Here is a 24,245-nt window from a genome sequence, read left to right as displayed (position 1 = left end):
AGACTAAAAGGAAAACTTTGGGGAATTCCCTGGAGGTCCAGTGGTTAGGACTTTCACTGCCAAGGGCTGGGTTCGGTCCTTGTTCAGGGAACTTAAGATCCTCCAAGATGTGTGACATGGCCAAGTTTTTTTTTTTTTTTTAAAGAAGAATAAAAGGAAAACTTTTAAGTGATGAATGCATGATTTATAATAAATAGTGTAAGTCATGAAGTGCAGTTGTATCAACCAAACCCCTAAGTCAAGGGAGTCGTCCGTTGCTGGGCCCTTTCTGGCTGTCTCTGCTTGATGCCGTCAGCGGGGTCCTTGTATGGCACTGCTATTAACCCGTGCTCCTGCACTGAATGATGGCGAAGAAGCAGAAGGAGGCGGTCTTGTCTAGCCTGTGACTGTTCTCAGGATTCCTTTTGTGTGGACAGTGTTGTGCAGGACACAGGGTTTCCTCTGCTAGTAGCCATCGTGGTACGTGTTGTTTGCTCATTGCAGGGAATTGGAGCAGAGAACTCATTTTCTGTTAATTCCCTGGATGCCGAAGCAGTTGGTGAGGTCTGCTGTGCGGAGATGTGCTCCACTCTCTTGGCAGCCTGAGAGTTACCATTCTGTGAGAAGAGACTGAAACATGTTTGGAAAGACTGTTGCTTCCTGTAGAAATCAGGAAATTAGGATTTGAGAATACATGGACTCAGTTTTGAAATTATGTACATCAATTTTCAAAATAAAAATTAGGATCAGAGCTAAGATTTTGTATGCTGTGTGGCAAGGCCAAAGAGAAAAAAAAAATTAGGTTTTATATTTTTGTTGTAAGATTTACTTTTATGCCCCTCTTGTTTAGTTGGCCTTTTTTTTTTTTTTTTGCATAGTATTCTTAGTGTGAGGGCTCCTGAGATAATTGGACTACGCTAGTAATTTCTTCAACTTTCAGTCCTATCGAGAAAAGGAACAGCTGCGCTTCTGCTGTGATTACACTGGAAATAGTTCCCGTTGATTGTAGCTCACATGTACACACCCTGGCTGTCAGGAATTCAAATCTGAAACATGCAGTAGTGGTACAGGTTTCTTCTCTTTACACATAGTTAAATTAGTTTTAAATTTAGAACCTTTTATGTTAGCTATAATATGCAATTAAATGGTAAATAGCTTTCAATTAAGCTATCAAATGTTTCTGTGTAGTAAGACTGGGAAACGGTCCTCTGGGTATTAAAAATGGAATGCATTTCTTACTGGTGAACAAAGCATGCTTTGGAGTCATACCCGACTTCCAGCCCTGAACCAACTACTTATGGTCCCTGAGACTTTTGTCCAGTTCAGCAGTGTAGAAATTACACCCTCTGCCCTGAGTGGTTGTAAGAAACAGTAGACATCAGTGTTTCCTAAATACTTTGTGCTGCGAAATGTATCTAGTTTCTTGATGAAATGGTTTTGTGTCTGAAATTTGTAGCATCTTCTGTGCTCTTGGAGGTTCCCAATGTGTGTTAAGACACTGGGCTCTGAGAACCCCTTTGGTCAAGAAATCTACTCACTTTGTTCAGCTTAGCATTTCCCAGACAGAACTTCTCCTCCCTTCCTCCTTCCTCACCCCTGCTTGCTTACTTTGTGGAAGGTCTGCAACATGTTTCAGTTTACTTTTGTTTCATTGGATCATGATTTTGAAAATACAGTGCTTAGCACAGTATCCCTAGTTTACCTGAATAGTATTCAATTTCTTTTCCTCCTTTTCATTGTTAATTTGAATGATTTAAACATTGTTGTGAACTCAGAGCCCACTTGAATTTGGTGTAGCCTTGTATATAAGTAATAAGCCATGTTTTCCTCCAGTTTTATTGAAATAGAATTGACTTAAGCACTGTGTGAGTTTAAGCAGTACAGCCTAATGACTTAACATGTATATATTGAGAAATGATAACCACAATAAATTTAGTTACCCATTCATTCATTTAATAATTTATTATGTTTTATTCCTAGTTTATTATCTTTCATTTCAGTTCTTCTTTTGCCACAAATGTTGTTAGAGACTTTGAAAGTTCTTAGAAAGTTCTTATCTAGTTAAATTCCTGCTTTAATAATTCAATACAATTTAAATAACGATAACATTTATAATATTTCTTGAACTGCTACTCCTGGCCCTCTGACAGATTATTGAGGGTGTGGTTTAGATGCTTCCTGTTTTGAGCACGAACAGTAGGCATGAACCATCCTTACCTTTCTTGAGGGATTTGTAAGAATTCTGAAGACTTAAAAAATGAGAGCATCCTTTCAATTAAAAAAGAAGTAGATATTAAAGAATAAAATGTAGAAAAGTATTTTTTTTTTTTTAGGAAAAAATTGGAAAAGATAGAGGAAAAAAATAAAATAGAGATAAAAAGAATAAAAGAGTAATTTTATAATCCAGAGACGTTTGCTGCTAAATATCTTTATCTTTCCAGACTTTTTCTTGTGTGTTTCATTCACCAAAATGGTATCATATGAGGCATGCTTCTTTGTACCCTGGTCATCTTATTTGCAGTGCGAAGTGAGGCCATGTAGATGCCTATGAAGCATTGTTACCTCCCCAAGCCCACCTTAGCACGGAGTACTCTCTCTTGCTCTCCAACCTGTTTCCTGGCAGGAGCTTGAGGTTGAGGATAAGTGGTGAGAGGAGCACGTTCTTTGGGTGGGTAAATTGTCATATATCATATACTTCCTTATTGGTATGCAGAACTATGCAGAGTACACATCCTTTGTTTTGGTGAGTTGTGTTACACTGACCCCAGGAGATTTGCATTTAACTTACTGGTTAGAAATGTCCAGAGTTGGAATATACATAATATGTGCACCTAGACTTTAAAACCTCCAGTTACTGTTATGGTGTGTTGGGCTGGTTCATTGCTTTTTTAAGGTAAATTTTTAAAAAATGAAGAAGCCTAAAAGAAAGACACAGGGCATTTTTCTCTTGATGAAAGATGCTCTTGAAAAAATGTTATATTATTAAACATGTTTCACATCCAGTTTTACTATTTAGAGATTTATTTACTGGTATGAAGAACTGATAAAGAAAAAGAGTTTCTATTACTATTTTTCTGAAAAAAAATTTTTTTCAAACAATCATAGGTGGCTATCATCCAGTGAAAATTGGAGACCTCTTCAATGGCCGGTACCATGTAATCAGGAAGCTAGGATGGGGCCACTTCTCTACTGTCTGGCTGTGCTGGGATATGCAGTAAGTGCTCCTTGTCATGTGTGCTGTTGATTCCTGATTTGGTTCAACATCTTTATTTTATAACAAGCTATTTAAATATTAACTTTCTTCTGCTTTTATATCTGAGACTTATTCTTTGTAATTTCACCACACTTGAGTCATAGAGTAATTCATCCATACCAGAAAAACATTTCAAATGTAAAATAATAACATATAGACCTTTCAAATTAGTGGGTTTTGACTTTCTTTTTTTTTAAAGCTATGATCCATAATATGAAACTGCCTTCTTAAAGTACACATACTCATGTGTAGTGTGTGTGAATTGAAATAAAAGTGTTTTAAAATAATACTTGATCTTGACCATACGTGATGATGAACTCTGATATTTATCAGTGTGCCATATTTTTATGAGGACAGAACACAAACAAAAAGCAAAAAAGATCTACTTATGAAGCCACTGCTTAACTGTGGCCCCACAATTTGAAAAGTACTATTTTAAAGGAAAGTATTAAAAGTTTCTATTAATTAGAGCTTATTAGAGTTCATTATAATGTTTGGTTTATTAGTTGTTAACACTTCTGCTGTTAATATTTTTTTAAATGCATTTTTTCAAAGGGGAAAAAGATTTGTTGCAATGAAAGTTGTAAAAAGTGCCCAGCATTATACGGAGACAGCCTTGGATGAAATAAAATTGCTCAAATGTGTAAGTACTACAAATATGTGAATGATATAAGAAAGGTTAATGACATAATTTTACAGAGGAATTTTTCTGAATTTTACTAAATTAATTGAATTTATTATTTATAAATTCAAATACTGAATCTTTCATTTAAAAAAATTTTTCTTTTATTAAAATAGTTTTGGCTGGTATAGTGGAAATCACTTTCAGTCTTAAACACTTGTGTTCTTAACTTTGTTTTTCTTTTTCTAGGTTCGAGAAAGTGATCCCAGTGACCCAAATAAAGACATGGTAGTGCAGCTTATAGATGACTTCAAGATTTCAGGCATGAATGGAATACGTATCCTTTCTGACAGTTCTGTTGCTTCCTAATGGCTGAATTAATATTCTAGTTTTTCTTTTCAATTTTAAAAAATGTAAATATTTCAAGCCCTTATAAACGTACATCTGCTCTGCTTTAACACTCTCCACATGAAACCTCTAGTGTCACCGTATTATATGATTCTAGAAAGATGAAAGCTTCTTAATTATAAGATGAGTTGTTCCTTTTCCTTTTTTAATATGGAGGCCTTACTTCTAGTTTTGGAGAAGAAATGTGTCTTACAAGTGAAGCAGGGGCATCTCATGACCTCTTTTTTCCTTTGGAGAATATCATTTTTAACTATGCTTCTGGTCAGTTGTTTGCATGCTTAGTAGCTTTGGAGGTGAGGCTCAGCAGGGTGAATGGGTGTGGAAGGAGTTATTTTCTCTTTCTGCCTGGGACATTACTAAAGGGTAGCCCAGGAGTGGCAGTGACATCGGAGTAACCTGTAGTTTAGTGTCGTTGGCACAAGTGGAGGGAAGAAATAATGTCTTTAGTTTCCAAAATGCTGTTTCCGTATTTTAGTGTTGGATCCTCTGAGTTAGCTCTTTGTGTGATTGACCTAGGCAATGCCTTCATTTCCCAAGGTTCAGGAATACTGGACTGCGTATTTATAGTCCTTTGAGGGCCAGGAATGTGTCAAGAGCCAGGGTCTTTTCCTCCTTCCTGACCTTTTATTCTTCCATTTATCATCTTTGGAACAGATCCAGCATTTTGATGTTTGACCTGTTGAAGCTTCAGAAACCTGAGGGCAAACTTCTCCCAGCTTTCACCCCAGAATGACATCCTGTTTGTGCATCTGCTAAGTCCTGATTCCTCCGGGAAGCACTCCCCTCACACCTGGTGATTTGAGGAGGTTTTTGTATTTCTTATAGGGATTGGATTCGAGGACACTGGCAAATTCTGGTGACTGCTGATGTTGCCTCTTCTTTGCCTTAAGATCCTTTCTGTTAACTGCAGGGTGCATTTTCCCTCTTGATAGATGGAAAGATGGAACTGGTCCTCTGTCCTGCTCTCCAAGTGAGCCTGTTTATGGTAGGGGGGGCAGCCCTTGCTCTTGCATCACATTTGGAATGTTGTTAAAACAGCTGATAGAGAGAGGGTTTCTTTGGAGGAAACACCTAATTTGTAGGTCAGTGGAGTTGATTTTTTGATATATATACTCCATTGGCTTTCATTGCTTTGCGAATACTCTGGTGATAATTTAGAAACCTTGGGCTTTGGCTCTATGTCTGCTATTAAGTTTAGACTTTAATTTCCATTTTTTTTTTTAAATGAGTTTGGAAAATAGTAAGGAACTTCTCACTTTAGATCATCTATGCATAAGTCTGTAGCACATTTGTTTTCCAGTATTGTAGGAATATTTTTCTTATTTTTATTAAAGATATTTAAAGCAATAGTTACTATGATGATGTGCTTTAATAGATCTAGAGATTACATAAAATATTAAATGACCTTTTTATAGTCCATATATAGGCCCTAAAGGGTTTCAGAGCCATTCATTTCTGAGTGAATGACATGTTTATATTTACATTAGAGACTTTGATGGGGCGTAGTTCTGGAGGGCCAGTGGTTGACTAGAATTTCTACTTTTATAAAAAAATGACAACAGATTCCTGAGACTTCATTATTATAGGTTGCTCTTATGACTATGCCATGTCCTAAATTGTGATCATACATTTTTTAAAACTTAAATAATTAAAATTTTGATCTAGTGACCCAGTGAAAGATACTATTGAAGGAAAAGGTTAAATGTCTTCACTGTGTTTGGTAAATTTCTGTTTTATAAAATATTTTATGTGATGATTGGATAGAAATTTAGGTAGGCAGGCAGGACACTTAAGAGGGGCAAGTTCTCTTGTTCTTTCCCTCATGGGTTCTGTGAGGTTTTAGTCTTGCTGATTTTCATTAAGGCTTATTGTCAGGAGGGGTGTGCTGGACGGAGGAAGACCACAGGTAAGTATTGTGTCAAGTCATGACTCTGCCGCCTTTACCCTGTGTCAGGCAGGAAGGGTATGAGACTCGCTGAGGTTTACTTGCCTCATTCCCCCCCATTGTTATGTTAGTTAGTTAGTGAAGTTGCTCAGTCGTGTCCGACTCTTTGCAACCCCATGGACTGTAGCCTACCAGGCTCCTCTGTCCATGGGATTTTCCAGGCAAGAATACTGGAGTGGGTTGCCATTGCCTTCTCCAGGGAATCTTCCTGACCGAGGGATTGAACCCGGGTCTCCCGCATTGTAGGCAGATGCTTTACCGTCTGAGCCACCAGGGAAAGCCCCATTGTTATGAGTGCACGTTAAATCCTATATGGTACATAGTAAGTATACTTAGTAAATGTTAGATTTTTCTGTTTGGGTGAGAAACAGTAAGCGGCCATTTTTTTCTTTTTAAATTTTTTATCTTGGCTGCACTCTGTCTTCGTTGTGATCTGCGGGCTCTAGTTTTGGTGCACCGGCTTAGTTGCGGCATGAGGGATCTTAGTTCCTGGACCACGGAGCGAACCTGTGCCCCCTGAATTGGGAGCATGGAGTCTTATCCACTGGACCACCAAGGAGGTTCCACACTTTTGGTATTATTGATAGTATTGATGTTACACTTTATAAAGAACTAATTCTTTTGCAAAGTGCCACAGTGATTCTGCTTTCAGTAATTGTGTCACTCCAGGAATTGCATCCAGAAATGATCCTTAACCCTGTCCCAGATGTCTGCATGGTCTTCGAAGTGCTTGGCCATCATCTCCTAAAGTGGATCATAAAATCCAACTACCAAGGCCTCCCAGTACGTTGTGTGAAGAGCATCATTAGACAGGTGAGACTTATGACCGCAGGCCCCATCCTCTAATACCTACTGGCCAGCCTTTCAACACAAATTACTGTTTGTTTGTTTTAAAATATTTATTTTTTTTAGCTGTGTTGGGTTTCAGTTGAGGCACCCAGGCTTAAATAGCCCCAAGGCACGTGGGATCTTAGTTCCCCAACCAGGCATTGAGCTGGCATTTCCTGCATTGGAAGGCAGATTCTTAACCTCTGGACTAATAGGGAAGTCCCAAATTACTGTTTTGTTTTGTTTTAAATAAAAGTAAAAAATACGTACACAGACACATATCCCCCATTTTAAAGATACATATATTACAGTGCTTAACACTATGAACTTGTTAAATCAATTTTATATTGATATTTACCTAATGATAAGCTATTCTGTCTTATGAAGAGAGTAATATGTAAATGTCAAACACACGTTTCTTTTGGCATCTGAATTTTTTTTCACTTAAATGATGCACTAAAATAAGAAATCGTTTTATCCAATAGCATTTACAAAATGTTCCACTTAGAAGATAACACAGATAAACATGTAATGTGTTGTTTTCATTTGCTATTTCTTAGTATTTGGATGAAGGGTAAATGAAAGATAATCTAAGGAATTTTTAAGTTATATAGGGAGTATTTGTACTTTTGCCTTGACAAAAGAAAAAGACCCTTCAGTTAGGATCTGTTTGAGTGATGATACTTAAGCAGATGTTTATAGAAATGGAAGTATCCATATATGGAAGATCTCCTTCTGATTAGAAATGCTTCCCAGATTCAGTTTTCTGCATGGAACATACCAGTCTTTGACTCATTGTCCTGAGAGCCTAAGGTGGGAAAGTTGTGGATATGTCTTATTCTGGATTACTTATTCTGATATAATGGATAATATCTGTGGATATTTCTGCAGTGTAAGTAATATCAAGGAGGTTGCTTGGTTTACTTGAGAAGAGGACTGGGTGGTTTGGTTCTCTTTTTTTGGTCCCAGAGCCTAAAACTTGAGCTAGATCTGCCTGAAGATTCTGTACCTGAAATATAGACCTTGATCCAGAATTCTTAAATATGAAAAGAATCAGGGAATGATTCACAGTTAAGGAATTGTGAATTTTAAGATCTGAGTGTCTGAAGAAGAAGCTTCCTGACAGTTGTAGAGGTATTTGCATGTTGGCATATGTGTGTAGGTTTTTAAATTTTTAAAAAAATTTGAAGCTGAATTTGTTTTGTTAAAAGCACCCTGGATATTGCTTTTGAAATTGTGTGTAGGTCACTCTGTTTATTCAGTATGTTGTTCATCTCTTTATTTACCTTTGTCTTTTTTGTACTGCAAATTGGCAGCTTCTCTTCTAACACTGTCGATGGTACTTGAGAAGAGGGGCTACGCTGGCCTCCCCGGGGAGGACTGTGCTCCCACACTGGAGTGTGCGTGCACGTGTGCCTAGTGTGGATCCATGGGGAGCTTTTGTTTAATATATCTGTTCCCTTGTAGGTTTTAGATAGTAGCATTTTAACTCATTATTTTAACATGCCTAACATCTCAAGTGAAAAAAAATAACTTTCCTTTGATTTAGAAGACGATTTATGTTAAGGGAAAATGTTAATTGGAATTTTTTGATCCCCGAATGTCGCTTTGGTATACGTAATTATTAGTGTCAAATCTAAACTTTAAAAAAAAAGAATCTAGTTAAAATTTTGAAAAAATTTGTTATCTAATGTAAATTTTCTACTTTATCTCTGATAAATCCTGGAAATATTGAAAGATTTACATATTTTTTATCTTGATGGAAGGAAAATGCCCATTTATTTTTCTTGTAGTTAAATTTAAAATTAAGAAAAAATGCACATTAAGAAACAACTTATTGTTTATGACAATTCTTATTTCTAAATATGAAGTTAAGAAAGCATGTGTGTATAGTTCTTTAAATTGGAGTATAATTGCCTTACAATGTTACATTAGTTTCTGCTGTACAACAACCCAGAATCAGCTCTGCATATACATATATCTCCTCCCTGCTGAACCTCTCTCCCACCCCTCTAGGTCATTTTAGTGCCCCGGACTGAGCTCCCTGTGCTATACGGCTATATAGCTAGCTTCCCACTAGCTATCTTACACATCCAGTGTATAATGTCAGTGCTACTCTCTCGATTCATCCCACCCTCTACATCCCCCACTGTGTCCACAAGTCCATTCTCTACATCTACATCTCTGTTCTTGCCCTGCAAATAAGTTCATCAGTGCCACTTTTATAGATTCCGTATATATGCATTAATATACAATATTTGTCTTTCTCTTTCTGACTTATTTCACTGTGTATAACAGACTATAGGTCCATCCACATCACTGCAAATGACTTAGTTACCTTCCTTTTTATTGCTGAATATGTACATCTTCTTCATCCACTCATCTGTCGATGGGTATCTAGGCTGTGTCCACGTCCTGGCTATTATAAGCAGTGCTGCTATGCACATTGCAGTACAGGTTTTACATATTTTAACGAAGGTCATAATTTCAGAAGTAACAGCTTGAATGTATATCACGCAGGTTCTGTCATCCCCTACTGTTGCCTTAGGTGTCACTACAACTTAAGCTTGGCAGTGTTGGGAGAAGATGAATTAGCAGAGGAACCGTCAATATTTATTTTGTATTCCAGAACGGAAAACCAAAATCTTGCCATTCTTAGCTAATAAAAATGTTTCTAAGTCTAAATAAGATGTTCTTAAAGTGTATTGAAACTTTAATGCATACTTACTGAACAAATGATTTCATGAATGCAATCCTCACTTTAATTTATGTACACTGCTCCTTAGAGAGTAAGAACTTATGTAGTATTTTATTGGTCTAGAATAATTTCAAGATGAAATTTTGATTTTATGTGGTCTGCACTTAGTTCTTATAGGCATTGTTAATAGAAGCTTTGTTTTTCTTTAATTTGATCCCATCTTTAATTTTCTTTTAAGAAAAATACCATGAAATCTGGATTTTTTTTTTCCCCCTCTAAACTTATAACTCTCAAAGTAGTACATTGTTATATATCCCAGATAATAATCTCTCTGCCTGAATTTCCTTTCATTCTCTTTGAGTCATCCTCTGGGTTCAGTACTTTTGATTCCTGGGTAATACCGGGAAGATCCTTTATTAATAGACCCACTCAGCTCTGTTACTCCGCAGGATACAACAGAGTGGGCCACCTTTCTAATATTCTCTCACTGTGCGGCCTCCTTCACCTCTGAAGTCCAGTGCAGCTAACAGTGTTTCACTCATCGCTGTTGCACCCATCCCTCTCCCCTGGTCACCTAGCCACTGATCCCTTCTGGCCATGTATGTTTCTCGTGGTATTCCTTTTGTTTCCAGCACCACCTTTCTTAGTGGTCCTTATCACCTCACCTTTTCACTTCAGTTTATTCTGTTGACAGTTATTTTCCTCAGTAAAACTTTGCTTTAATAATTCATATCCTTATGTAGAAACCTTTAGTGGCATTCTGTTGCGTGTTCTGGAAGATCAATATTGTTGACTTTCGTGAAGCAATGTATATAGTGATGTAGAACTTGGGTGTTGGTGTTAAATATAGTTCTGTGTGTCCTCAGGTTCTGAATCCATGGATTCCACCAACCATGGATTGTAAATATTGAGGAGAAAAATTTGAGAATGTCCCAAAAAACAAATTTGAATTTGCTGTGCAGACAACTATTACATAACATTTACATTTTATTTACAGCTATTTATGTAGTATTTACATTGTGTAAAATACTGTAGGTAATCTAGAGATGATGTAAAGTATGTGGGAGGGTGTGTGTAGATTACATGCAAATACTGCTGCCCTTTCATTATAAGGGACTTGAGCGTCTGGGGCTCTTGGTATCCACAGGGGAGGGTGGATGTCCTGGAACCAAACCCCTGTAGATTCTGAGGGACAACTGTATACGCTACTCCAGCTCTTAACTTTGGCCAAGTTACATAGTCTTTTTAAGTCATAGTTTCATTATGAATAAGATGAGAATAATAATGGTACCATCATTATTATTGTTACAGTACAAAGGGATATTGCTATAATAATTACGAATATTTGTTCAGTGCTTACGATGTGCAAAGCATAATTTTAAGTACTTTGTAAATTTTAATGCATTGAATCCTCATAATAAGCCTATGATATAGGTTTTTTGTGTACTTTTTCTTTTCCTTTTTTCTTTTTTTTAGTGGAAGTGGAACTACAGTTAAGTAATTTAGCCTTAGTCAAGAAACAACCAGTGTGTATGGTGGAGCAGGAATTCAAACCCAGGTAGTGTGGGTTTGGAGTGTATGTGTTTACCATTTTTCCAAGCAACAAATAATATCTTTGGACTTGTACATAGCTCGTGTCCAATAAACGTTAAATCATGGCTCTTCTTATGAACCTGTTTAAGGTCTTCTACCATCTGATGAAAGTCCATGGTTCCCTTACAAACCCTGAATCAGCTCTTATCCCCTGGCAGGTAAATCTTTCCTTATTGATTAATTAATTAATCATTTTTTAAATAGAGATTTGTTAGTGTCCTTCCGGTACACAGTTTCCTTTCTAGAATCACCCAAATTAGGGTTATCTTATGAATATTCAGAGATGTTCCAAGCATTTATAAACACACGCTGCTTTACCAGGATTTTTGTACATGATTTTTTACTACTTTTCTCTAGGTTATTTAGAGAAAGTGCTTACTTTGCCATTTTTTTAAGCACCACATCTTTGATTCATTTCTTTTGTCCTAGGCTGTAGAAAATAACCGTTCTTTCTTTTCTACCATGTTTATAAAGATGCAACCAAAATTCCACTTCTATGACAAGGCTTCCCATACTCGCCCATTAAGAGTGGTATTTCTTCCCTCCCCAGGGAAGGATGGCTGAAGCCTGCACTTGGTTCTTTCTTAATGATTGCAGAGCTTTATAATGTAAGGTAATGTTTCTCACCCCTGACACTATTGACATTTTGGACTGGATAGTCCTTTTTTTTTTTAATTTCATGGCTGCAGTCACCATCTGCAGTGATTTTGGAGCCCAAAAAAATAAAGTCTGACACTGTTTCCACTGTCTCCCCATCTATTTCCCATGAAGTGATGGGGTCAGATGCCATGATCTTAGTTTTCTGAATGTTGAGCTTAAAGCCAACTTTTTCACTCTCCTCTTTCACTTTCATCAAGAGGCTTTTTAAAGTTCACCTTCACTTTCTGCCATAAGGGTGGTGTCATCTGCATATCTGAGGTTATTGATATTTCTCCCGGCAATCTTAATTCCAGCTTGTGCTTCTTCCAGCCCAGCGTTTCTCATGATGTACTCTGCATGTAAGTTAAATAAGCAGGGTGACAATATACAGCCTTGACATACTCCTTTTCCTATTTGGAACCAGTCTGTTGTCCCATGTCCAGTTCTAACTGTTGCTTCCTGACCTGCATACAGGTTTCTCAAGAGGCAGGTCAGGTGGTCTGCTATTCCCATCTCCTTCAGAATTTTCCACAGTTTATTGTGACCCACATAGTCAAAGGCTTTGGCATAGTCAATAAAGCAGAAATTGATGTTTTTCTGGAACTCTCTTGCTTTTTTGATGATCCAGCGGATGTTGGCAATTTGATCTCTGGTTCCTCTGCCTGTCCTAAAACCAGCTTGAACATCTGGAAGTTCATGGTTCACATATTGCTGAAGCCTGGCTTGGAGAATTTTGAGCATTACTTTGCTGGCGTGTGAGATGAGTGCAATTGTGTGGTAGTTTGAGCATTCTTTGGGATTGCTTTTCTTAGGGATTGGAATGAAAACTGACCTTTTCCAGTCCTGTGGCCACTGCTGAGTTTTCTAAATTTGCTGGCATATTGAGTGTGGCACTTTCACAGTGTCATCTTTCAGGATTTGAAATAGCTCAACTGGAATTCCATCACCTCCACTTGCTTTGTTCGTAGTGATGCTTTCTAAGGCCCACTTGACTTCACATTCCAGGATGTCTGGCTCTAGGTGAGTGATCACACCATTGTGATTATCTGGGTCGTGAAGATCTATTTTGTACAGTTCTTCTATATATTCTTGCCACCTCTTCTTAATGTCTTCTGCTTCTGTTAGGTCCATACCATTTCTGTCCTTTATCGAACCCATCTTTGCGTGAAATATTCCCTTGATATCTCTAATTTTCTTGAAGAGATTTCTAGTCTTTTCCATTCTGTGTTTTCCTCTATTTCTTTGCATTGATCACTGAGGAAGACTTTCTTATCTCTCCTGGCTATTCTTTGGAACTCTGCATTCAAACGGGTATATTTTTCCTTTTCTCCTTTGCTTTTCGCTTCTCTTCTTTTCACAGCTGTTTGTAAGGCCTCCTCACACAACCATTTTTGCCTTTTTACATTTCTTTTCCGTGGGGATGATCTTGATCCCTGTCTCCTGTACAGTGTCACGAACCTCCATGCATAGTTCATCAGGCTGTCTGTCTAGTCCCTTAAATCTATTTCTCACTTCCACTGTATAGTCATAAGGGATTTGATTTAGATCATACTGAATGGTCTAGTGGTTTTCCCTTTCTTCAGTTTAAGTCTGAATTTGGCAATAAGGAATTTAAGTCTGAATTTGGCAAAATCACTGCAGATGGTGATTGCAGCCATGAAATTAAAAGATGCTTACTCCTTGGAAGGAAAGTGATGACCAACCTAGATAGCATACTAAAAAGCAGAGACATTACTTTGCCAACAAAGGTCCGTCTGGTCAAGGCTATGGTTTTTCCAGTGGTCATGTATGGATGTGAGAGTTGGACTGTGAAGAAAGCTGAGTGCTGAAAAATTGATGCTTTTGAACTGTGGTGTTGGAGAAGACTCTTGAGAGTCCCTTGGACTGCAAGGAGATCCAACCAGTCCATCCTAAAGGAGATCAGTCCTGGGTGTTCATTGGAAGGAGTGATGCTGAAGCTGAAACTCCAGTACTTTGGCCACCTCATGCGAAGAGTTGACTCATTGGACAAAGCTCTGATGCTGGGAGGGATTGGGGGCAGGAGGAGAAGGGTACGACAGAGGATGAGATGGTTGGATGGCATCACCGACTCGATGGACATGGGTATGAGTAAAGTCCGGGAGTTGGTGATGGACAGGGAGGCCTGGCGTGCTGCGATTAATGGGGTCGCAATGACTCGGACATGACTGAGCAACTGAACTGAACTGAAGTCCTTTTTTGGACTGGATAGTGCTGGGGCTTCCCAGGGGGCTCAGACTGTAAAAGTCTACTTGCAATGCAGGAGACCGGAGTTCAATCCCTGGGTCGAGAAGATCCCCTGAAGGGAGTGGCAACCCATTCCAGTATTAGTCACATCCTCATTAGTCACATCAGGATGATAATACGTAATTTGTGGCTTTCTTGTGGAGATGAGTTTGGAGGGATTGCCTATTAAGTTTTTGGCATAGTGACCGGCACAGGGTAGCTGTTCTGTCTGCCCGGCTGCATTGTGAGCACCCTGTGACCCCGACCACGTGTTATGGGTTCCACATCTCTTTGTAGCTTCCTTCATGTTGTAGGCAGTCAGGAATGAGAGGTTATCTTTTCTTAAGTAAGAAATGTATGTTCCTCTTACTGTACAAAGTGGCTGACCTTTCTGTGATCTGATGGGCCTGTAGATAAACGTTCCCACTTAGTTTTGAAATGTCCCAGCATAATTGAATCACTTGCTTTTCCAGGGTTTCCCATACACTATTACCAATCCTTTGATCGTTTTTTAGCTGTCCTCATTTAGTCCTGGTGACCATGTGCAGGGTCGGGAGGGGCCATCCTCTGGTGATGATGGTGAGAACACTCCCTTGCCTCCCTCCAGGCTGCTTCTCTGACCTCAGGTGTTGGGTCTATTCTCCCCCACCCCCAGCTTTCATTTCTTTTTCTTTTAAAATCAGCTTTATTGAAGTCAATTTTATGTTTAGCTTTTATTTCTAAAGCTGAAAGAAGAAATGGTGCTGTGATGGCAGTATTTGTTTGTGGTGCACTGAAGATATACCACAGGTGATGGGGTTCTAAATGCTGTTGCTCTTCTTTAAACACGGCTTTTACTTTCCTATGTAATCGAAAGGGTAGCTGATATTTCACTTTTTAAAACTTTGTGGTTTAATTCATTGCCCTTACCAAAAACCTTGTGAATAAGTGGCAGCTTACCATTAAATGAGGCTTGGTAAGGGCACGGTGACTTTGCTATGATACGCAGGTACAGCATGTAGCCTGGGATTTTTGAATCATCATTACTCTTTCTGTATCATGATTATCACAAACATGGATTATGCTCTTGCAGGCACTCCCTGTTATAAGTGCTGTCTTTGTGTTATGCTGTCTAGTCCTTACCACAGCCTTAGTAGGAGGCTAGCGGTGTCATTACCTCCACCCTGAAGGAGGTATTAAAAGCTTCTCCAGGTTCCGCAGTTACTGTGGGAATCAAGGCTGGAATCCGGATGGTGTGATCCAGAGTCTGTGCTCCTGACTGCTGGCTAGTGTTGGTATGGAACGTCTACACAGGAAGATTCGGAAGCATTTTACATTATAGCATGTCTTGTGAAAAGTGTGCATTCATGTTTCTGATGATGGTTTACTTTTACATTAATAGTGCAACCAGCAATTAGATAATTTTAAAGTACATTACTTAATTGGTGATATGTACTGCAGTGTGTAAGCTAAGGGACTTTCCAAATGCCTTGCTCTTTCAAACCCACCTTCTGGGGGGTAGCTGACTTTGCAGACAAAATGAAGAATCAGGTCCCCACCCAGCAGGCTGTTATCATGAATTTGTCAACACTTATTACTTATTTACCATTTAAATGATCTCACTGGTCCTAGTTACCAATGAATTCATTATGATCAAGCCAATATTGTTCAATTTTTAGAATAGAAAATTGATTGGTAAGCATTTTTATGCTCTTGGATTTGCCCATGTGGTAGTACACATGATTCTCTACTAACCTGAATTCTCCTCCTCAGAGTGCTGGGTATGCAAGTCAGAAATTCGGGGAAGCTGCTCTCTTCAAGGGACTCGAGCCCCTTCCCCAGCTCATGCCTCTGCGCTGCTGCAGTGCTAGGCAGTGTTTTATCTTTTGACCTGACTGTATTCAGAAGTGAAGTACAGCTACTTAACTTTCTTATTAATTTTCACTGGTCAGAGTTGGAAAGAACAAGGAGCAGAGGGATATTTCAGGACAGAGCGGATGAGGAAAGTGTCCGTGGCCCTCATCCTTGGTGATTGTGGCGGGTGTTTCCCACACTTCTCATTCAGTCTAGCATGTGCTTGTTGGAGCAGCTTGCAGCATTTACCTCTTGTCTGTCCTCTGTCCTGGTGAGGAAGAGAGATCCTCTGGGAGCTTTAGCTTTCCCAGGAGCGAAGCCTCGGGCTTGAGGAATGCCCTCTGCTGTTTCCCTTCATGTCCACAAGGACCAGTGTCCCCGCGTGGTGCTGTTGCCCTCGGTGCTCCCCTGTACGGCCAGCCCCTCTGCTGCTGGTCGGGTCTCCCTGGTGCTGGTTACGAGGCCTTGCCCACATCATCAGAGGTTACCCCCTCTCCTTGCCCAGCATCCTTTGTTCTGGTGTGGCAGAAGAAAGGTGCCTATGTTGTGACCAGATCAGAAGAGAATGTGCAAAATTGCTCTTGTTCTGTTTCTCTGTGCAGTTCAGAATTTGGGAGGAAGCTTTCTATGGGTGGTGAGCAGACCCTGGGAGATACCTTCAGGTGAAACCTCCATGTTATTCCCAACTTACTCCTCCCTTTCTGTATGTGACAGGACCGATTTCTAGCACGAGGTGGAAAGGAGCTAGTTTATGTTGTTAACACCAGTAATAAATGGTCCTTCACATGGTTCATAGGTGCCTAGACAGAAATATTAGAGACTGTCCTAACCAAGTGCCTTATTTTACGGCTGAATTTGAGGTCAGGGGAGGGAAGAGACTTAATCTGAGCCATAGCTAGTCAGTTTCTGAACCAGAACTGAAATCTGGCTCCCAGCCCAGAGCTCTGCCTGCGGTCTGCACTACTGCTGCCTCACACGGAGAGGACCGGCCCCTGGCCCTGTGGTGTGAGCCGCTGCCCTGGAGTGGGATGCAGCCTGTTCCTGGCCCATCTGTGGTTACTTGACCTGGGGTCTGATGATGGAGCAGATGGCAATGAGGATCTCTGCTGCCTCCTGCTGATGAGGCCCAGGATGTTTTTTAGGCAAGAGATACACACGTTCTGTGCTAAGACAAGTGAGGCTACCGAGGTCTATCCTTGAGCATGAAATTTGATTCGTTGATTTTTTTTTTAATTGTCATAATATTTGGCATAAATTTTTGTAAGATTGCCTATCATTTTTTGATTCTGGATTCTGGGATACTTAACTGCTTTAACTTCACTGGCTGAGACCAGAAATGCTATTTTTGAAAATAAAATCATTCTTACAGCTATATATTTAAAACATATATATTAGTATTCATTAAAAGAATCAGAGTTTATCAAGTAGATCCCATTCATATTATATATGGGAGAAATGAGACCCAGAGAAATTTAATAAGTGACTTAGTGAAGTTATGTTTATTAAGTCAGTATCAATACTGACAGTTCATTTTACCATTTAGTTTGAGCTTCTTGTGAGCTAGACATTGTACTGTGAGTTCTTCATACATTATTTCTAATTATTTCCATATTTCTGTCTAACGGATAATGTTCCCCCTTTTATAAGTAAAAAAATGGAAAGGTCAGGCAGCTTAAGTACCTTGCCTTGTGAATGAGTGATTGAGAAGTAATGCAGGAATGGTCTGAGTCCCAAGGTCATGATTTAACAGTGCTCCATGCTATCTCTTAGCTGTTTCTTCAGGATTTCCTTTATCTTAATTAGTTTATCCCTGAAAGTGATAGTCTTTTCCTTGTGTTCAAGTCTTCTCTTTATGTTTGTTGTTAGACATAAGCAGTGCTTCTTGAGGAAGGTTAACTGTGTTGAGTGCAGTTGTTATTCAGTTGACCAGTCATGTCCAACTCTGCGACCCCGTGGACTGCAGCACACTAGGCCTCCCGTCCCTCACCATCTCCCAGAGTTTGCACAAGTTCATGTTCATTGCATCGGTGATGCTGTCCAACCATCTCATCCTCTGACACCTTCTGCTCCTTCTGCCCTCAGTCTTTCCCAGAATCAGGGACTCTTCCAATGAATCAGCTGTTTGTATCAAATGACCAAAATACTGGAACTTTAGCTTCAGCATCAGTCCTTCCAGTGAATATTCAGAGTTGGTCTCCCTTAAGATTGACTGGTTTGATCTCCTTCCTGTCCAAGGGACTCTCAGGAGTCTTCCCCAGCACCACAGTTCAAAGGCATCTATTCTTTGGCATTCTGCCTCCTTTACAGTCCAGCTCTCACAACCATACGTGACCACTGGGAAGACCATAGCCTTGACTGTACAGACTTTTGTTGGCAGAGTAATGTCTCTGGTTTTCGACACACTGTCTAGGTTTGTCATTGCTTTCCTGCCCAGAAGCAATCGTCTTCTAATTTCATGGCTGCAGTCACCATCCGCAGTGATTTTGAAGCCTAGGAAGAGGAAATCTGTCACTACTTCCACCTTTTCCCCTTCTCTTTGCTATGCAGTAATGGGTGTGGATGCTGTGATCTTAATTTTTTTAATATTTAATCTTAAGCCAGCTCCTTCACTGTCCTCCTTCAACCTCATCAAGAGGCTCTTTAGTTCCTCTTTGCTTTCTGCCATTTAGAATGGTATCATCCATATATCTGAGGTTGTTGATGTTTCTCCCTCCTATCTTGATTCCTGCTTGTAACTCATCCGACCCTGCATTTCTCAGGTTAAACAAACAAGGTGACAGCAGACAGCCCTGTCATACTCCTTTCTCAATCCTGAACCAATCAGTTGTTCCATACAGGGTTCTAACTGTTGCTTTTTGACTTGCGTACAGGTTTCTCAGGAGACAGTAAGATGGTCTGGTATTCCTGTCGCTCTTAAGAGCTTTCCACAGTTTGTCATGATTCATAGAGCCAAAGGCTTTAGCATAGTTGTTGAAACAGAGATAGACGTTTTTCTGAAATTCCCTTGCTTTCTCTACAATCCAGTGAATGTTGGCAATTTGGTTTCTAGTTCTTCCTTTTCTAAACGCAGCTTGGACATCTGGAAGTTCTTGGTTCGCATAATGCTGAAACCTAGCATGCAAGATTTTAAGCATGATCTTACTAGTATGGGAGATAAATGGCAATTGTCTGATGGTTAGCACATTCTTTGGTATTGCCCTTCTTGGGAATTGGGGTGAGGATTGACCTTCTTCCAGATTTGCTGACATAATGCAAAATGTTGATGGCATTCTCCACTGAAGTGAAGTCACTCAGTCGTGTCCAACCCTTTGCGGCCCCATGGACTGTATGTAGCCTACCAGGCTCCTCCATCCATGGGATTTTCCATGGGAAATGGAAAAGTGGAGTGGGTTGCCATTTCCTTCTCCAGGTGGTCTCCTGCATTGTAGGCAGACACTTTACCATATGAGCCATCAGGGAAGTCCTGTCCTCCTCTAGGGATCTGGATAGTTCTGCTGGAGTTTCATCACATTCACTAGCTTTATTAACAGTAGTGCTTCTTAAGGCCCACTTGACTTCACACTCCAGGATGTCTAGCTCTGGGTGACTCACCACACCATTGTAGTAATCCAGTTCATTAAGATCTTTTTTATACAGTTCTTCTGTATATTTTTTTCCATCTCTTCTTGACCTCTTCAGTGTCTACTAGGTCTCTACCATTTTTATCCTTTATTGTGCCCATCTTTGGGCAGAATGCTCCCTTGATGTTTCCAGTTTTCCTGAAGACATCTCTAGTCTTACCTCTTTTGTTGTTTTCCTCTGTTATTAAACACTGTTCATTGAAGAAGGCCTTCTTGTCTCTTCTAACTGTTCTTTGATTGGTGCTTTTACTTGGATGTACCTTTCCCTCTCTGGTTTTTCCCTTCTCTTTGTTCTCCTGCTATTTGTAAAGCCTCCTCAACTAACCGCTTTGCCTTCTTGCTTTTCTTTCTCTTTGGGGTGGCTTTGTTCGCCACCCCCTGTACAGTACTATGGACCTCTGTCCTTAGTTCTTCAGACACTCTGTCATATAGATCTAATCCTTTGAATATACTTGTTACCTCTACTGTGAATTCATACAGGATTTAAGTCATACCTGCTGGCCTAGTGTTTTTCCCAGTTTTCTTTAGTTTAAACCTAAATTTTGCTATCATGGTCTAAGCCACAGTCAGCTCCAGGGCTTGTTTTTTGCTGACTATATACAGCTTCTCCATCTTTGACTACAGAGAATGGAATCAGTTTGATTTCGGTATTGACCATTTGGTGATGTCCATGTGTAAAGTTGTCTCTTGTGTTGTTGAAACAGAGTATTTGCTATGACTAATGCAGAATTCAGTTAGCCTTTGTTTGCCCTGCTTTATTTTTTGTTCTCTAAGGCCAAACTTGCCTATTACTCCAGGTATATCTTGACTTCCTACTTTTGCATTCCAATTCCCATTGATGCATAGAATATCTTTTTTAGGTGTTAGTTCTAGGAGGTCTTCTAGGTCTTCATGGAACTGATCAGTTTCAGTTTCTTCAGCATCAGTGGAATGAGCATAGACTTGAATTACTGTGAGGTTGAATGGCTTGCCTTGGAAACCAACCGAGATCATTCTATCATTTTTGAGGTTGCACCCAAGTACTGCATTTCAGACTTGTTTGTTGATTGTGAGGGTTACTCTGATTCTTCTATGGGATTCTTGCCCACAGTAGTAAATATAATGGTCATCTGAATTAAATTCGTCCATTCCCGTCCATTTTAGTTTACTGATTCCTAGGACGTCGTTGTTTATTCTTACCATCTCCTGCTTGATCACTCACAACTCACCTTAATTCATGGACCTACTATTCCAGGTTCCTATGCAGTACTGTTCTTTGCAGCACCGGGTTTTACTTTCGTCAACCAGACACATCCACAACTGAGCGTTGTATCCACTTTAGCCCAGCCACTTTATTCATTCTATTAGTATTTCTCCTCCACTCTTCCCCAGTAGCATATTGGACACCTTAGACCTGGGGGACTCATCTTTTGGTGTCATATCTTTTTGACCTTTTTAAATAGTTCATGAAGGTTCTCATGGCAGGTATACTGGGGTGGTTTGCCAATCCCTTCTCTAGTGGATCACATTTTGTCAGAACTCTCTGCTATGATGTGTCTGTCTTGGGTGGCCCTGCATGGCATAGCTCATAGCTTCATTAAGTTATGCAGGCCCCTTCGCCACGACAAGGAAGTGATCCATGAAAGGGATTAAATATCTGAAACCTTAAATTCTTACTGAGAACACTTTGCTTAAGTGTCTCATTTTCATTGAAATTCATTTTAACACATTTGGATACTGGATTGTATTAACTGGATCTTACCTAAGTATCTTCACACACAGTGAAACAACCCAAGAACTATGAAAGAACTAAGGGGAAAGTTAGGAGCAACTTGTTCATGAGAATGGTAGTGAAAGATATTTTTGGAAAGATGCTGACATTTTAACTTCGAGTTCATATTTGATGACTGAAGTGAAATTTTAGTTGAAATAATTTAAAATAGTTTAAACTTTCTAAAAGTCTTATTCCTTTTCCTTCCACAGACTGGAAGTCATCAGTGTACTTGTCCATTAATTTCTTGTACTTCTCAGAATTTCTCTCACTATTCATATGTAAGAACTCCAGGTGATACTTCAGTTTGCACAGAGAAGATACATGAATGCCAGTGAATATATACAGGCTCACTGAATTGTGTTCCCTTCAGAATTATAACCTTATTCTCTATGGAAACATATAATGACACATTTCCTACTGTTGGGCCTTTGACACTTTAAACATAATTTAAACATATTTTAGTTGAAGTATTATCTAAAACATTAAATATTAATTTTAAGGTAAAAAAGTCAAAGCCTTGTGGAGATAGGGAACTTTGTTTATTGCTATGTATCGAACATCTGTAAGCGTAACGCAGCCTGTTACAGGGGCACAAGTGATGCTCAGTCAGTGAGGTCATGTGAAAGCATTTCCAAGGGGAAGTTTTTTTTAAATGAATGTGAGGATTTTCATCTTGGTTGAGAGACTCATGTTCCTTCTGCTTTCCTTGCGAAATCTCTGTGCCTTCACTTACTAATGTTTTGTCATCTTAAGATTGTTTGGTATTCCCTGGTGGCTCAGCTGGTAAAGAATCTGCCTGTGGTGTGGGACACCTGGGTTGGATCCCTGGGTTGGGAAAATCTCCTGAAGAAGAGAAAGGCTACCCACTCCAGTATTCTGGCCTGGAGAATTCCATGGACTGTATAGTCCATGGGGTCACAAAGAGTCAAACACGACTGAGGGACTTTCACTTTCAAGATTGTTTAGCCAGAAACTGAAGGTAGACAGAAGCGTTGGGTTTTTGCTGAGGACTTTTCCGAGTTGTTGGGTATTATATATCTTCTGCTTGTCTTTTCCTCACTTCCTTGTCTAATGTGATCAAGACCACCAAATGACTTAAAATGTTTGAATGAAGATATTTATCAAATGCTAATGTTTATTTAGCATGTAGAATTTATAATATATGGGAATATGAACTGTATTTTAAAATATTTTTTTCCTTATGAAAAGAAAGAATTCCCCTCTTATGGAAATAATTCCAGAAAAACTTTGGCCTTGCATCTAGGTCACCATACTCTGTAATTTTTGCTGTAATTTACACACACACACACATATGGTAAGGATGTGAGCATGTTGGTTTAGCAGTTTCTTTTAGTTCAGTACTATAGTTTATTGCCTGGGTACCAAAGCTACCTAATTCTCCTTTCCTACAATATTAGAAATGTACAGACATCATTAGCCATTATGGGAATGCAGATCAATTAGATACACACTTCACACCCACTAGAGTGACTAAAATGAATAGACAGATAGCAGGTATTGGCCATCATAAAAAAATTGGAATTCTTGCACATTGCTGATGTGCAAGGTGTGTAAAATGATGCAGCCATAGTATAAAACAGTTTGGCAGTTTATTGACAAAGACTAGAGTTACAGTATGACCCAACAATTGCACTACTAAGAAAAATAAAGGCATGTCTGCATAGAAACTTGTACATGAATGTTTATAGAAATATATTTATAGTAGCCATAAAATGGAAAGAACTCAAATGTTCATCACTGAATGACTAAACAAAATGTGGTATTTTCAGTGGAAAATTATTTGGCATTTAAAATCAATGAGGTATTGCTACATGCTACACATGGATGAACCTTGAAAGTATTGGGCCAGGTACAAAAGACCACTCTGTATCATTCCACTTACATAAAATGTCCAAACCCAGGAAAGTAGATTAGTGGTTGCTTAGGGCTAGAGGAGTTGGAAGGAGACGGGGAGTGACTCTAATGGGTGCAGTATTTTTACTTTGAGTGATGAATGTGTTCTAAATTAGATAGTGATGACTGTTGCACATCTAAAAACCATTCTATTGTATGCTTAAAAGGGTGAATTGAAGGAAAAAAAAGGGTGAATTGTGTGGCATGTAAATTACATCTCACCAAAGTTGTTAATTTAATAAGTGTGTGTTTAAATACATTTGCTTCTATGAGCATAAATTAGCTCCAGAATGGTATACACTGGTTGCTTATGGGAAGGAGCCGGGTTTCTATCAGGCCCAAGTTCCTGTTGTGCCTTGTAATGACTGTAACTATTTTATAAATAAATGTTGAATAATAAAAGTATTAACTTCTCTCTGATTTTATGTGATCAGGTCCTTCAGGGGTTAGATTATCTCCACAGTAAGTGCAAGATCATTCATACTGACATAAAGCCGGAAAACATCTTGATGTGTGTGGACGATGCATATGTGAGAAGAATGGCAGCCGAGGCCACGGAGTGGCAGAAAGCGGGCGCTCCTCCTCCTTCAGGGTCTGCAGGTGAGAGACTGGGCCAGCTTTGTGTCAGTCTGTGTAGGGCATTGAGAGCCTGCAAATTGTTCATAGGAAGCAATTGAGTTAAATATGTACATGTTAGGAACTTGCCTAAGAGCCTGATGACTGGAAATAAGTAGACCTTTTTCTTGAGAAGGAAAATGCCCCAATTAAGTTGTATTTTAATATTTGAATTACTTAGCTTTGTCCTCCCTTAAAAGGTCACTGAATTCTTCTTACCTGCTGCTTCATTTCCGTTTGAACATTGTCTGCATTGGCCACTTCTCTGCAGAGTAGTGTATAGTAACAGGTTTCCTTTAGC

General features: G+C 39.3%; 1 protein-coding gene across 14 annotated transcripts in view; it reads left to right on the top strand.

The window, feature by feature from the left end:
- Nucleotides 1–24,245, top strand: part of SRPK2 (SRSF protein kinase 2) — a 236,862-nt gene that overhangs the window by 185,384 nt on the left and 27,233 nt on the right. For all 14 annotated transcript variants that reach the window (XM_043462990.1, XM_043462993.1, XM_043462988.1 and 11 more), the window contains 5 exons: nt 3,085–3,193; nt 3,788–3,875; nt 4,104–4,191; nt 6,914–7,020; nt 23,764–23,929. In XM_043462990.1, the coding sequence (XP_043318925.1) occupies nt 3,085–3,193; nt 3,788–3,875; nt 4,104–4,191; nt 6,914–7,020; nt 23,764–23,929 (558 nt within the window). The remainder of the gene's footprint in view (nt 1–3,084; nt 3,194–3,787; nt 3,876–4,103; nt 4,192–6,913; nt 7,021–23,763; nt 23,930–24,245) is intronic.

Source organism: Cervus canadensis, chromosome 3, assembly GCF_019320065.1.
Source record: "Cervus canadensis isolate Bull #8, Minnesota chromosome 3, ASM1932006v1, whole genome shotgun sequence".
Lineage (NCBI taxonomy): Eukaryota > Metazoa > Chordata > Mammalia > Artiodactyla > Cervidae > Cervus > Cervus canadensis.
Note: the sequence above shows the minus strand (reverse complement) of the source record. Positions and strands in the feature narration are given on the sequence as shown.